Source organism: Podarcis filfolensis (assembly GCF_964270895.1).
Source record: "Podarcis filfolensis genome assembly, chromosome: 8".
NCBI lineage: Eukaryota > Metazoa > Chordata > Lepidosauria > Squamata > Lacertidae > Podarcis > Podarcis filfolensis.
Window position 1 is genome coordinate 38503825 of NC_139611.1, and position 14172 is coordinate 38517996.

Here is a 14172-nt window from a genome sequence, read left to right on the forward strand (position 1 = left end):
TAACTAAGCAAGCATTGGAACTATAAGAGTAACTCTTAAGCGGGGAAATCAGAACTGTTGTACAGGTGACACAAGTCATTAGTGGACAACTGATGGTACATGCATGTTGGAGTGGTTCCAGGTGAAGTTTTATACCTGTACTTTGCCTCACCTTGCCTGCAAATCTATGGGAGGATAAATACTGGTAAGCATGATAAGACATAACCAAATGTCTTGCAACAAGAAAACAATGTGTGTAAATTCATTTCATTGGCCACAAGGGGATGCTAAAATACTGTTTGATTTTCCTCCACTACATGTGTAATAGGCAGTATATTTGTTCAGTTGGAAGTGGATTTGCTGACATTTTTGGATGTGTTCTTCATTTAACAGAATTACTGGAAAATGTAAAACTAATACATAAACCAGTATCTTTGCAACCACGAGGGCTGATCAATAAAGGAAACTGGTGTTATATCAACGCTGTATCCTTGCATTGGAAAAATATTACCTGAGTTAATTAACTGCTTGTGTTTCTCATACTGAAAACAAAATAGATCCTGTTATCAGACTTTAAAGGTTCAAAATGGGAATGGGGTATATTTCAAGTGAGCAGTATCATTATGGCTGCTGAATGGCTTCCTTTTGCCATACAGTATTTTAAGTTCATTTTTGTTCTCCTCATCTCTTTTCGCACAAAGACGTGGGTGTGTTAAATGCTGTCTTTATTAACTGACTCCTTAATGCAGTTCTATAGACATTGCAAGCTTTGGTTGCTTGCCCTCCTATGTATCACCTAATGAAGTCCATTCCAATGTATTCGAAATCACAACGGCCGTGTACTTCAACACCAATGATAGATAGTTTGTAAGTAAATTGCAAGACAATCACAATGTTTGAATTAGAATTGTAAGTTGGTAGACATTCTTATCTTCTTTTTAAAAATAATACTAATTAAAGGTTGGAAACATTCAATGATACTAGGTATTTGGTAGCTTAATTGTCCCTTCACAGAGCAGTACAAGGATAATATTTGGAGCAAACCTAAATTAATATCTAATTGCCATATTGTTTGATTTTCAAATTATGCTGCCATAGTTACAACTCCCTCTCTTCCCCATTCTGTGATTTGGGAATATTTCAATTTATCAAAGTTAAAATACACACCCATTTCTAAACCAAAGCCCTGATCTTTGGTGAATCTCTCATTCAGTGGCTGGGTTTGGACTACCTTTCCTGATTTCATAAATTCGATTCTGGTTCACTATCCTAGTTAAGCCAGACTTCTCCAGTTAGGTATAACAGGGAGCTTTGGTTTAAACTAAAGCTAGCACATGAAGGGAAGCAAGGGCCAAGGATGGAGCATGTGGCCCCCATGTCCATTCCCAGCTTCATAAACTGTGGGAAAGATTGTCCGAACCTAGCCAGTGGATTGCATTCAGAAACAGTTCAACATTGCCATTGTGAATTGGAGCTCCATCTCCTTCAGCTAACGTGAGTCAACTTTCCCCATCGTGGCTCTCCCTCCAGACGTTTTGGATTATAACTACCACCAGATGGGAGTTGTGTGGAAAACATCTGGATGGTGCCAGGTTGAGAAACGCCACTCCCAAGTAGTGTGTATGCTTAGTTCACCTACCACATGGAACAAAAACTTGTCCATCTCAGCGCTAGAGATAAAAATATTGAAATAGTTGCTTTTAGTGCATCAGCTGAGGAAGAGGACCAGTAAAATAAATGTATGTTGACACTCAAATGAGATGAAAAGAGGTAAACCCATTTTTATCTTGAAACAAACAAGTTAATAATTTTATCTTATGTGAGCCTTTCCAGTATTAGACTTGATCAGATGTTTGTGGCTAGTTGTATCTAGTAACATTTGTTGTCTCTGTAGCTAACACCGATTTCCTTTTGTTCTACTTCAGTGTCCGCCTAATGAATGAGTTTACAAATATGCCAGTCCCGCCTAAGGCAAAACAAGGTGGGTAGAAATTAATCACCTGCTAACTGTCTGGTGACATATTGGTAGAGTGGAGGAGTTCAATGCTGTCTTTGTATGATACAGCTGAGGTTCTTACATTTCTGCAGTACAAATTGGCTTTCACCAAGAGGTTTGTGTGATGTCAGGTAAAAAGAACCTTTCTGTTTAAAAGGCATACAACATTTTTGCAGCATCTTTTTTTCAGCTCTTAGGACCTTACATAAAATATGATCTTGTTTCAGAAAGAGAGTGTTCCTTCTGTACTCTTAAGATTGGTTTGTTTTTAAGGTGGCAACAAACCTCTTGCATCAGTTTTGGAGGTGTTGGGAAACTGGCTGTATTCAGACACAGTCCTTAGGTTTGATGTATCAGCACAAATAAATTGTATTTCCTGGTTGCATAAAGTCAATTGCTGTCATTCTCTCCATGCTGATCCAGTGCCTCAGTTTCTTTTGTATAGCTCTCTTAATCTTTGCATCACTGACCTGTAGGTTTTTTACCTAAATTCAGTTCTCGGTAATTTGATGGTGTAAGTAGCCACCTATGAGAACTTTAGTAGTTGCCTTGCCTGCTTTTCAGTGTTGTGTGATTGTGGTTAAGCCACAGACAAACCTCCACAGCATAGTGTTGCTAAAAGAACAGGGGCAGTGATTACTTCATTATTTGTTGAAAATGTAGCATTGAATCTGTCCCACCTTATACTTGAAATTCTGGCCTTTTGTAACAGTTAAGTTGTTGATCTTTGTCAAATTGCTCTGTCTTTCCCCTTTTTGTTTTGGCAGCTTTAGGTGATAAAATTGCAAGAGACATCAGGCCTGGAGCTGCCTTTGAACCTACATACATTTATAGATTGCTGACAGTTATCAAGTCAAGTCTGTCGGAAAAGGTGAGATTAGATCTTTTGAGCTGTTTCTTACCCTGTATTATGTAAGCAGCTGTAGAAAAATAGTGTTTGGAGTTCCATTTTATTACGGCCCTAATAGGTTTAATTTCATTCTTCAGCAGTGGTGGCTTATCCTTGGTTGCATCTGGAACACCCAAATAGTGCCAGACATGCTAAGGGAGCCAGAGTTAAAAGAATAGTAGGCTTGTTTAAAAAAATGAGTTATATGTGTTGGGTGTCAATATAAAATGTGAGATAATGATAACTTGTGGTAAGAATACTGAAGGCGTGGTACCAGCTTCCTCTTCAAACCTTGAGGCCTAAAGAATTAGTCTTCACATGCAGTTCTAGTATTTATATGCTGTGTTCACATTCAAATGCAGACATATTGTATGGATGTTTCCATAACTCTGGAATCAAGAGTACAAAGGAGACCCAAGGATATAACACAAAATTTGTAGTTAAGGTTTTATCCAAAGCCAGGAATAGCAAACCCAATGTTTCCTTCATTCAGCTTCCAAATGTGCCAGAATAAATGCTTCATTGATGAGTGGTACTTTTTATCAAAATCAGTTGCATTCAGACATCTTGTCATTTGAAGTGAGAGCTATTGAAAGGAAGTTCCTTGGACTGATGAAAAACCATGTCAGAGTACTTTTTTCTATGCATAAGTTCTTGCACCAAATTCTCAAACTTTAAACTCTCCCGAGTTTTAAAAAGCAGTTTGGGGTACAGTGGGGAGTAGTACTGCTTTGGAAACTTAATTTAACTTCAGTGCGCTGAGTAATGTACTTGTGCCTTTGGATCACTCCCAAGAACCTAAATAGGAAAGTGTTGGAGAATGAGTGGCTATACTAAAACACCTTTTTCTTCAGGGCAGACAAGAAGATGCTGAAGAGTATCTGGGATTTATTCTAAATGGCCTACATGAGGAAATGCTGATTCTGAAGAAGTTGCTATCTCCTCACAGCGAAAGTAAGTTTTTTAAAAATGCTAATTAATATGTATATTTATATATAGCATATTTGTATATGAACTGTGTGCAGACATAATGCTTATTTGTGGTTTGTTTTCTTCAACTATGCCATGAAGTATGTAAACATAGTTAATGATTTGACCTTAAGCCATTTTGTGAATCAATAGTTTGAAGTAGGTTTGCAAACCGTGGTTTACATTAACTGTAATTAACCATTACATCTGCATTGCAAACCAAAGCTAAAACAGTTTTCTCACTTCTCTAGCCACTGTGTCCAAAGTTGCCAAGTGGTTCTCACTGATGTCTCCCTACTTTCCCTTCCTCTCCCCCAATCTTTAATCTTTGAGTTAGACGGTAGTTTCTCTCTGAGACTTCTGGGTTAAAGAAACAAACTATGGTGTGCCCTAAACATTCTTAAGTCTTACGCCTGCACTGTGCTATAGTTTTATGTTTTGAAAGAATGGAAGTAGAACTACTCATGTAACTGCAATAGTTGCCTGAGCAGGTAGAGGAATGATACTTGCTTTTAATGATAAAGTTTGCATAAAGCAGTGTTTCCTTCTACACAGAAATTATCTACTCTTGAGTATCACTTACCATATAATAATATATATATATCCAGGAACAGAAAACATACATTTCCTCCTCCCTCCAGAACTTGCCGTTTCCAATGGTCCGGAGACCCAGCCTGTAAATGAAGAGGAAGAACAGGAGGAGCAAGGTGAAGGAAGTGAGGATGAATGGGAGCAGGTTGGACCACGCAACAAATCCTCTGTCACTCGGCAAGCAGATTTTGTCCAGACACCAATTACAGATATATTTGGTGGTCACATAAGGTACAATAAATTGTAATTAGTGTTAATAGAATGTCAGGATCATGTTTATGGGTGAGGGGAAATAGACAAAATCAGTGTATGCCACCATAAGTACAGTCGAACCTCTACTTACCACCACCTCTTCTTACGGTCATTCCAAGTCACAACCGCGGCAAACCCGGAAGTAACCGGCGGGTTTGCTGCTGTTTGCGCATGTGCAGAAGCGGCCATCACCGTTCGCACATGCGCAGAAGCATGCCGTCTCCGCCGGTGCACAACGGCGCCTCTCCCAGCGCCCCTTTTCGACCACCAGACGGACCTCCAGAACGGATTATGGTTGCAATAGAGGTTCCACTGTAGAAGCTTAGTGTTCATAAATATAAAATGTGTTGTGCATTAAGGTACACCCCAAAAGTTGATATAGAGAGATTCCTACAAGCTGGTGCTGCCCCAAAGAACGTACCTTCATTTCCATTCCTTGGTGACAGGAACTCAGAAGAGCCAGCCCTACATATTTCTGAGACGACTTCTTTGTATGTTTAATCTGGTAACAATTATTAATGGCGAGCACATCGTCCTCTGTTGACATCCAAATGAAGCAAGATGAAACTGAGGGATTCCTGTTTTCTTCTTTTTGCTGAATGGGAGAACCACAAATCTCTAATCCCACATGTGTAGTCTGCTTTCTGCCACGCCTGTCCTACTCACTATACAAAGTAGGTCACCGCAGAAACAAGATCCCACGTTAGGATGTTGGAAAGCTTTCTCTTGTGAGGCCAGCAGCGGAGATAGGAATGGTCTAATAGTAGTCTACCAAACATAAGCTCTAGAAATAGTTGTATTTTCCATCCCACACAAAAATGTAGCTTAGTACTTCCTCCCCCATCGTGTTTTTGGCTCTTCATTGCCTTCATGAGTACCTTGTTTCTTGCAAAGAAATAATAAGAATGCATTAAAATCCAAATCTGCATATATCTGAACTTTTCATGCCAAAATGTACTTATAATTGTCATGCTTCACTCATGTATGTGCCTTTGTGTGGACTTTGCCCTTAAGAGCAGTAGTTGAAAAGTGCTGTGCTGTGGTGGATTTTTAGTATAGAAAAAAGAACTAAAAATTGTGGCAGGGGACACGAGAGAGGTTTATAAATTACGTTTGGTCTCAAGAAAGTAATTAATTGGCAGTAGATTTAGAGTGGTTAGAATGAAGTACTTCATCCAGGTTCCAGAATTCATTGGCACAAGATGTGGCGATGGCCACTAGTTTAATGGCTTTAGAGGAGTATTACACAAGTTCATGGAGAAAATACCTGTCAATGACTCCTATAGTCAGGATCGCTTTGGTGAATTTTGGTGTTCACTAAACACCCGTTTCTGGTATGACGTGGAGCGCAGCCCCCCACCCCAGTGAATTCAATGACCAGGCAGAATTACGTTGAATTGGGCTTGAAAATTAAAAACTCAGCACATAATAGCATGGATGTAATATGCTCCAATAAATGTGGCTGCAGCCCTCTGCAATAGCTGTAGTTTCTGAACATGTTTCAGAGGCAACTCCACAAATTCAGGTGTATTTTTTTATTTTCAGGAAAAAACCTGCATGGTAGCAATTTCAGAAAGTCAAGATAATTTTCATCATTGCATTATTGCTGGTATTGCTAGTACATGCTTATGTTTTGTTTTTAAAAGAACTGAAAGAAAACATTTAGAAGTTGTGGATGCACTAATAGAGATAAGACAGCCAGAGGGAGAGATTGATAGAGATTTTCCATTCTTCTGTTAGTCCATAATGTATAAGCTAGAAAAACTTGGTTGCTGTGGTGGATGTTGATGTGTTGGTCAGTCTTGATAGTTTCAGGGTGGATATAGTGAAAATATATATTGATGGAAAAGAGTTATAAGGTTGTATGTAGTTAATGTTCTTTTTGTTTAAGAAATTAATGAAACTGCTTCATCTTTCTAAGACAGTATTGTGATGTTGATTCTTCATTGCTCTTACTTGATAAGCTAGCTTAGTTAATAAAGTTATTTCCCAAATTATTTTAGCCAGTATATTAAGGTGAATGGTTTGTTTGTTTTCTGTAATCAAGCCATGTAGATCTTTGCACAGGTCAGAAGAATTCTGAGTAGCTATTGGTCATTATTCCAGACTTCTGATTTAAATTCCCAGGATAAAGGGAAACTATAATCGTTGAATATCTATAGCTGGTATAAATTTGTAGCTGGATATACCCTCACTTAAACAAATAAAATTTTGAGGCCAGTCTTTATTCCTGGTGGGCAGCAGTTTAAAGAAAGAATGAGATTGTGCATGCTCCTGGACTCTTCACCAAACAGTGCAGTTTTATTGGTGTTTTTGTGTGTTGTGGAAAAATACCGCTGCAAAATGCTAACCTGAAATATTATCTGGATTAAGTGTGGTCTCATTCTGACTTGAAGAAGCCTCTGAATAAACAGCATGTTAGTTCTTGATGAGAAAGGTATCCCAAATGTTGCTCTCATGTAATGGGTGGGGCAAGTTGTCTCTTACAAACATCAACCTTGCCATTATGAGGGCTTCACATCGTCCAAGAAAGACCTTATTCTTTCCTTAAAATAAAGATGCTACTGTATAAAGAGGTGAGTGGGTGCCAGTATTAAAGAGAACCTGGGGTTATGTGTGAACCAAAGTAACAATTTTATTTAGCTTTTCACATTCAGTATTCATAAATAAGCTTAAGCAAGTTGAATACAATTGTTTTAAGAATCTGGATGTGTTGGTATCTTTCAGTGGGCTGTAAATTTGAAAAATAATTGGACATGAGAAAGGAAGTCCTGTATGTGGCTATTTCCCATTCAATCCTAATAATGCTTTTAAAGAAAGGAGAAAGGAAAGTATTGTGCTTAAGCTAGGAGGATGGGTCAGTAACTGAAAGAAGTACTATTCTTTCCTCCCCATCCCTTGCAGGGGATGCATCTTTAAACTGTATTTCATTTCTGCATAAAACCTGACATATTCAATTTCTGGATACTGAATCTGATCATTACTTTAACCATATGTCTTTATATCTGTCAAAATCTGGCAGGACTTTGTAACACAAGAGCCTCATTTTAAGCCTGCCTACTGAGTTTGGCCATGAGACATTTTTATATGGGTTTCAGGAAGATATATGTGAAGGTATGTGTTGGCAGTCTCGCCATCAGTCATTCCAGAATTAATTTTTGAACAGTTTTCACAAGTGCAACTTCTAACTCGTTTCTTTAGATCTGTGGTTTACCAACAAAGTTCGAAGGAGTCTGCCACTCTGCAGCCATTTTTTACTCTGCAGTTGGATATCCAGTCTGATAAGATACGCACAGTTCAAGATGCTCTGGAAAGCTTGGTGGCAAGAGAGTCTGTTCAGGGTTATACCACAAAAACCAAGCAGGAGGTAAGTTATTTAATGACTGGGTACACTTCTGAAGTCAAACATTACCATTAATCATTATGTGGGTGTTTAATATTGTCTGTGTTGACTGACAGCAATTCTCAAAGATTTCAGGAAGAAGTCCTAAATCCTGTTACCTGACATCCTTTCAAATCCTGTTACCTGACATCCTTTCAACTGGTAATGCTAGGTACTGGACCTGGGCCCCTGTGCAGTCAAGACACATTCTGTCCCATTGAGCACATTCATAAGTGCAAAATGCGTTATGCATCCATAAAGCCTAGAGTCTCACATCTGTGGCTGATTGAACACAGCCATATCAGGACAAACTAATGGGGCAGTAGAAGAGAACCAGGAACCAGACAACAACTCCAGTCTACTTTGTGCTTCTTCCCTTTTATATGTTAGCTGGGTTGTTTGTGACTGGTCTTGTTTGTGTAGCATAAATATTGCTATGCTGCTTCATTTTAAAAGCTGATTCAGTGAACTGCTTTTTGCAACCAAAGTGATTCCCCCCCAGTCTGTTCCTAATGAGAGTCTTGTGGAATTTAGTGCTCTAGAATGACCTAGTGCTTGTTGGTTTGCAAGCCCCCTCCATAGAGGCTGGCCCCTCTCACTGTTCTCGGAGCTTGCTTACAGACAGTGCTTAGCTCATTTATGTAATTAATTTGCATACTTTCTCAATTTATCTTGCATTCCAAAGAACCCCAAGCAATGTACAAAACAGAAATAAAAGAGACTATTAATAATTGAATATAAACCTGTGAATTTTGGAACAATGCAATGTTATTTTAACAGTGACCATGCCAAGATTACTTTTCTGGAAGGCCTGTTGGAATTAAAATGTCTTCAGTAGATGCTGAAATCACAAATATTATTGTATTAAAATGGTTTCTTTTACATTTTTTTTGTGATGTCAAGCCATGCAGATGAGTAAAAATGCAGTGCTTTTGTCCTGATTTTTTCAATAGTTAATAGAACGATGTGCCAGGTTGTATTTTTCCACTGCTGTGCTCTCGTCGTCAGATGATGCTTTGATAGAATCAGAGATGGGTTACTTAACTAGCCTTAATGTAGGAAGCACACACCATCTTTGTAAACAGAGTGGTTCTCTACAAGATAGAAAAGAGTGGGCTTTACCACAGTGCTTAGGCATTGGGAGGAGAGGGCAACAACCTGAAAAAAGGGTGAGAAGCATGTTGCCCTGAAATTATGTGTAGGCAAACGCAGCCCGTCTGGATTTTATGTCTGACATGATGTGTGGGAGTGAAAGTGGCAGAACATCTCTTTGGTTGTCTGAGAGACCTCCTTGTATGGGAGGAAAACTTGCAGTGCAAACTTCTCAGGGCTTGCCACACAAATTTTGTTTGGCCAGCCACTCACTTCTTAGTTTTGGTACATATATGGTTTTAGTCTCCTCTTTACTTGACAGCCCAAATGTTCAATTATGGCTTCTAGAAGAAATGGGTGTTCACTTGAGGTGCTAGTCTGGTCTGGTTTATATTTTAGTGTCTAGTCTGGGAAGAGTGCAAACATCTCGTATTGCATTTAAAAAAAATAGTTTTCTCTAACATATTTATGAACAAAATCTCCTTTTGCACTTTGCACCAGTCAATAACAAAAGCTGATTAAATATGTGATCATTAGCTTATAGGAGTAGTGTGCAGAACTGGAGTCGAAGAGCTGAACTGAAAATAAATTTTGAACCAAAATTTGTCCACCAAGTGCTTTCTGCAGTGAAAGCCTTCATGCCTATGAAAGTAGATATATATAGGCAGGTGACTTTAAATGTTGTACATAGCCAGAAACATTATTCTGCCCCCCCCCCCGGGGTGGAAATCCCTCATCTGTTAGTCTGGCAGTGCCTAAAATTGGAAGGTAGAGGTGTTTGTGTGTGTATTAAACTGATTTCAGTAATTTCCACTTCTGATTCTGAGGAAATAAGCTTAATTGGTGACTAGCAGAGATTTGAGGTCCAACTAAAATTCTGCTTTCACCATGCTAGGTGGAGATCAGTCGAAGAGTGACACTTGAAGAACTCCCACCAGTCCTTGTCCTACACCTCAAACGATTTGTCTATGAGAAAACGGGGGGGTGCCAGAAGCTCATAAAAAATATTGAATATCCTGTTGACCTGGAAATAAGTAAAGGTAAATCTTCTCAACAAAGCATCTGGGTTTTTTGTTTGTTTGTTTTACAGAAAGAGATTATTGTTGTTTATGCTTTTGGGGTGGGGGGCAGGCCTGTTTAGGGATTTCAGGATCAGTGTATATCTTCAGGACTGGTTAAGCAGCCCAGATTGAGCTGAGTTTAATGCCAAATATCATCTCCAGGGTCGTTTTCAGTATATTTCTTTTTCTTAAAAAGCTTGCTGTACATTAGTTCCACAGTCTTCATAAATCAGCACATGACTATTTCTTCCTCAGAATTTAATCACCAAAATCTTGCAGCACTTGGGTGGACTTCAGTGTAGTGCTAAGATTCCATCAACTTAAGAATTCTTGCTTGTGCAATTGAATGTTTTGCTCCCTCAGTCTGTTCAGGATGTTTCCCCAGCCCCCTGGGACAGATTTGGGGAGGATGTGGGGCACATGGAGCTGGAGGGGTGGCATCCTGTTAGGCAAGCAGAAATCCTTGTGCTGACAGGACATGGTACCAGAATACTGCTGTTTCTCTCAAACTGATGCTATTTTAACAATTTTGCTATCTTTTTCTCTCATTCCAAGGTTTGGAATGCTGTAATTTAACTCCTTGAAATAACAATCTCTGAAGTTACTTAAACTCACATCCTAATGTATAAACATTTCTTTTTAAAAAATAAAATAAAGACCTAAAAATAAAGATCTTCACACCAATGTACTATAAAACTTATTACTTGCCATTTACTCTTGTGTGTCATACCCAAATCTTGGCCAGATATCCGACAAAAGGAAGCCCTCATATTGGCAAAGATCAGTGAGAAGCTTATATCTCCTCAGGGAGGATGGCCATACATCCTGAGCCGTCGCAGTGGAATAGAAGAGCTATTGTTGACAGGCTCAGCTTTCAGTAGTTCTTTTGTTCCTTGCAGTGGGTGCATGCTCTTTGGTTCGTTAAATGTGGGTAAAAGAGAGGCGGAAGTAATCTGATAATACTAAAGACAGTAATTCACTTGAAATTCTGTTCGCTTTTTCAGAGCTGCTGTCTCCGGGGGTCAAAAGTAAGATATTTAAAGGCCAAAGAACCTACCGGCTCTTTGCAGGTATGTGCTCATTTATCTCAAATGTAATTAATTTTGTCGCAAGGGCTCTTGCTGTTTTAAAATATTGGCAGTCCTCTCAGATCAAGCGTATGCCCTGCTAAAATTAATTCTTTCTTTAAAAGTTCCCTGTTGTGTGCCTTAATCCAAGAATGCCAGTTCAACAAAGATGATATTCTGCAACCACTCCATGTTATTCAAATTAAGAAAGTTATTCAGAGTTACTTCATATTACAGTGGTACCTCAGGTTAAGTACTTAATTTGTTCCGGAGGTCTGTTCTTAACCTGAAACTGTTCTTAACCTGAACCACCACTTTAGCTAATGGGGCCTCCCTCTGCTGGTGCGCCGCCGGAGCACGATTTCTCTTCTCATCCTGAAGCAAAGTTCTTAACCCGAGGTAATATTTCTGGGTTAGCGGAGTCTGTAACCTGAAGCGTATGTAATCCGAGGTACCACTGTACTCAGATCTGTCAGTTGATGGCAGCCAAATGTGCAGTCAACCTTGTGGAATTTAGTACTTGAGACAGTACTGACTGTGATTGCGACTGTGGATTGAGAGATAGTTGCTCGCAAAGTATTGAAATTGGGGAGGGAAGTAACCTGCTGCTTTCAAAAAGCTTGCGTTTAGTTGTTGGTTGTTTTGCTGCACCATTTTAGTGATTGCAGAAGTTCAGCAAACAAACCAATCTCTCCCAAGCAGTCTAAACTAAAAGAGAGTTTTATCTCTCTCCCATTTTTAATATTCTCCAAAATTACTGAATGAATTTCAGGTGACTCCCTTGTTTTCTCAAGCCCTCTGGCAAGTAAGTTTGGGAGAGAGATGGAGTTTTCTTACACTTGAGTTGAGGTTTGAAGAGCATAAAAAAAAAATCAATATCTCCCACTATTTCTGACGTTTTGTGCCAGCCCAATTGAGGGCACTCCTTGCCTCTTAAGCCCTTTCTCATGCCCAAGGGTTCTGGTCTTTGTGCGGCAAGGTGTAATCATCTGGCTAATAAAGCAAACTGATACTTGTGGAACTCCATCCCTCCGCATAAGTTGACAAACATTTGGACAAGCCAGCATCCATTGAAACTTGTTAATGTTGCTTCCTTCCCTGTTGTCTTATTAGTTGTTTGGTTTTTGTTTTTTGACAGTTGTCTACCATCACGGAAACAGTGCAACTGGTGGACATTACACTACAGACGTCTTCCAGATTGGTCTCAATGGCTGGTTGCGCATAGATGACCAGGCTGTCAAAGTGATTAATCAGTACCAGGTGGTGAAGCCGTCTGCTGAGCGCACAGCCTACCTCCTGTACTACCGCCGAGTTGACCTGCTTTGAAAACTCCCCGTTTTTCTGCTGTGTTTGCCAGATTACCTGCTTTCTAGAACGCCAACTCTCTCTAACCCTTATTTCTCTTCCTCCCCTCAATGAATTCTTTTCCTTCTCTCTTCCTTCCCCTTGAAACTATGGGATAGAGTGAAAGAGAAGACTACCTTTTTGAGGTTTGTGAACAGCCTAGTTGGTGTTGGCTTATTGACTTTGCTGAATGAAGTCATTAGGGTTTGAAAGACTCAGTCTCACGAATCACACACAAAGTATTTCTTCCTTTTTTGCGCTAATGCTGAATCCTAAGAGATTATTAAAACGGGGGATTTGCAACTGATTCCCACTTTCTAATTGCATAGTAGAAGCAGCCCTGCACCAGCAACAGAACTTGTAGATTTCTGTGAAAATGTTTTATCTTTACTTAAATAAAAAAACTAAAAAAAAAATCCTCTCTAATCCTCCCCCACTAGTTTTTTGATAAATGGTAAAAATGAGCCAGTGTCTATCAAGGAAAAAATGGTCCTCCTTTAAAAGAAAATACTCTACAAAAAAAGTATAATATACAGAGTTGCCGGTTCCTGATAGGGAAAAATACACATTTTAATAATTGTGCGATGAGAAACTGCTTAAGTACACATTGCAGATCAAAATACTTTTGAGTTAAAATGTTAGTCTATATAGATGGGTGATTGTAACTTTATTGCTATTAAGAGATTTCAAAACTGCATTTATGCTTCTGTGTACATGGGATTTTAAAACAAAAAATGGGCAAAATAATGAAAGTTGATATTTTTTTCAGTCTGCTTTGTTTAATTTTGCTGTCTGCTCTCCTATAATGTTGAGTTCCTAAGTGTACACAGTCTAGTGATATCTAGGAGTATAAAGTTGTCGCCCATCAATAAAAAAAGTCACAAAGTTGATTTAAAGCTCTGAGAGTGTTCTTTGACCACGGGGCTCAGCTGAAAGCAAGAGAAATTGAAATGAACAGGGAAAGCTGAGAAGCGAAGTCTCCTGGTGGGGTGCCAAAGACAAAACTGAGAAATACCAGTTTTGTACTTCCTGACTGGCTTCATTTTCATCTCCAATCAAATGGCTTTAAAAGGAGATTAGACAAATCCATTTGGTGTAGTTCTGTCAATGGCTATTAGACCCAGTAAACTAAATGGGTGTTCAAAAGCTGTATGCCTGGGGGGTAGTTTGGGGAAGGTTGCCTTTGGGGCATCTGTGAAGCACCTGGATAGGATGCTAGACTAGATCAACCTTTGGTCTGATCCAGCAGGGCTCAGACCACTTCTCTAAAGTCTCACAATCCAAGCTTGCAAATGACTTGATTGCCTTTTGAATTGGAATGTTTTTAAGGCAACAACACAAAAAGCTTTTGTAAACTACCAAAGTTAACCATTTGTTCTTTCAGGCTGTCCATGTGCCACACAAATGGGTACAGTAGGTAAAAGTTCTGTAAGCCAGTAACATGGAAGGCCATTTATGAAGTTCTGCCATTTAAAAAAGTTTTTTATTTCCTCCTCTCCCGACACAGGCCATCAACAGTTGACAACTTGAACCTATTCTGACTTCAGAGC

General features: G+C 39.2%; 1 protein-coding gene across 2 annotated transcripts in view; it reads left to right on the plus strand.

Annotated features, from left to right (window-relative positions):
* The window catches only part of USP10 (ubiquitin specific peptidase 10), a 33458-nt gene extending 19946 nt beyond the window's left edge, over window positions 1–13512 (plus strand). For both annotated transcript variants that reach the window (XM_083626245.1, XM_083626246.1), the window contains exons 5-14: window positions 373–464; window positions 737–846; window positions 1905–1960; window positions 2743–2846; window positions 3719–3818; window positions 4475–4655; window positions 7878–8043; window positions 10046–10190; window positions 11216–11281; window positions 12417–13512. In XM_083626245.1, the coding sequence (XP_083482371.1) occupies window positions 373–464; window positions 737–846; window positions 1905–1960; window positions 2743–2846; window positions 3719–3818; window positions 4475–4655; window positions 7878–8043; window positions 10046–10190; window positions 11216–11281; window positions 12417–12604 (1208 nt within the window). In that variant the 3' untranslated portion in view covers window positions 12605–13512. The remainder of the gene's footprint in view (window positions 1–372; window positions 465–736; window positions 847–1904; window positions 1961–2742; window positions 2847–3718; window positions 3819–4474; window positions 4656–7877; window positions 8044–10045; window positions 10191–11215; window positions 11282–12416) is intronic.
* The last annotated feature ends 660 nt before the right edge of the window (window positions 13513–14172 follow it).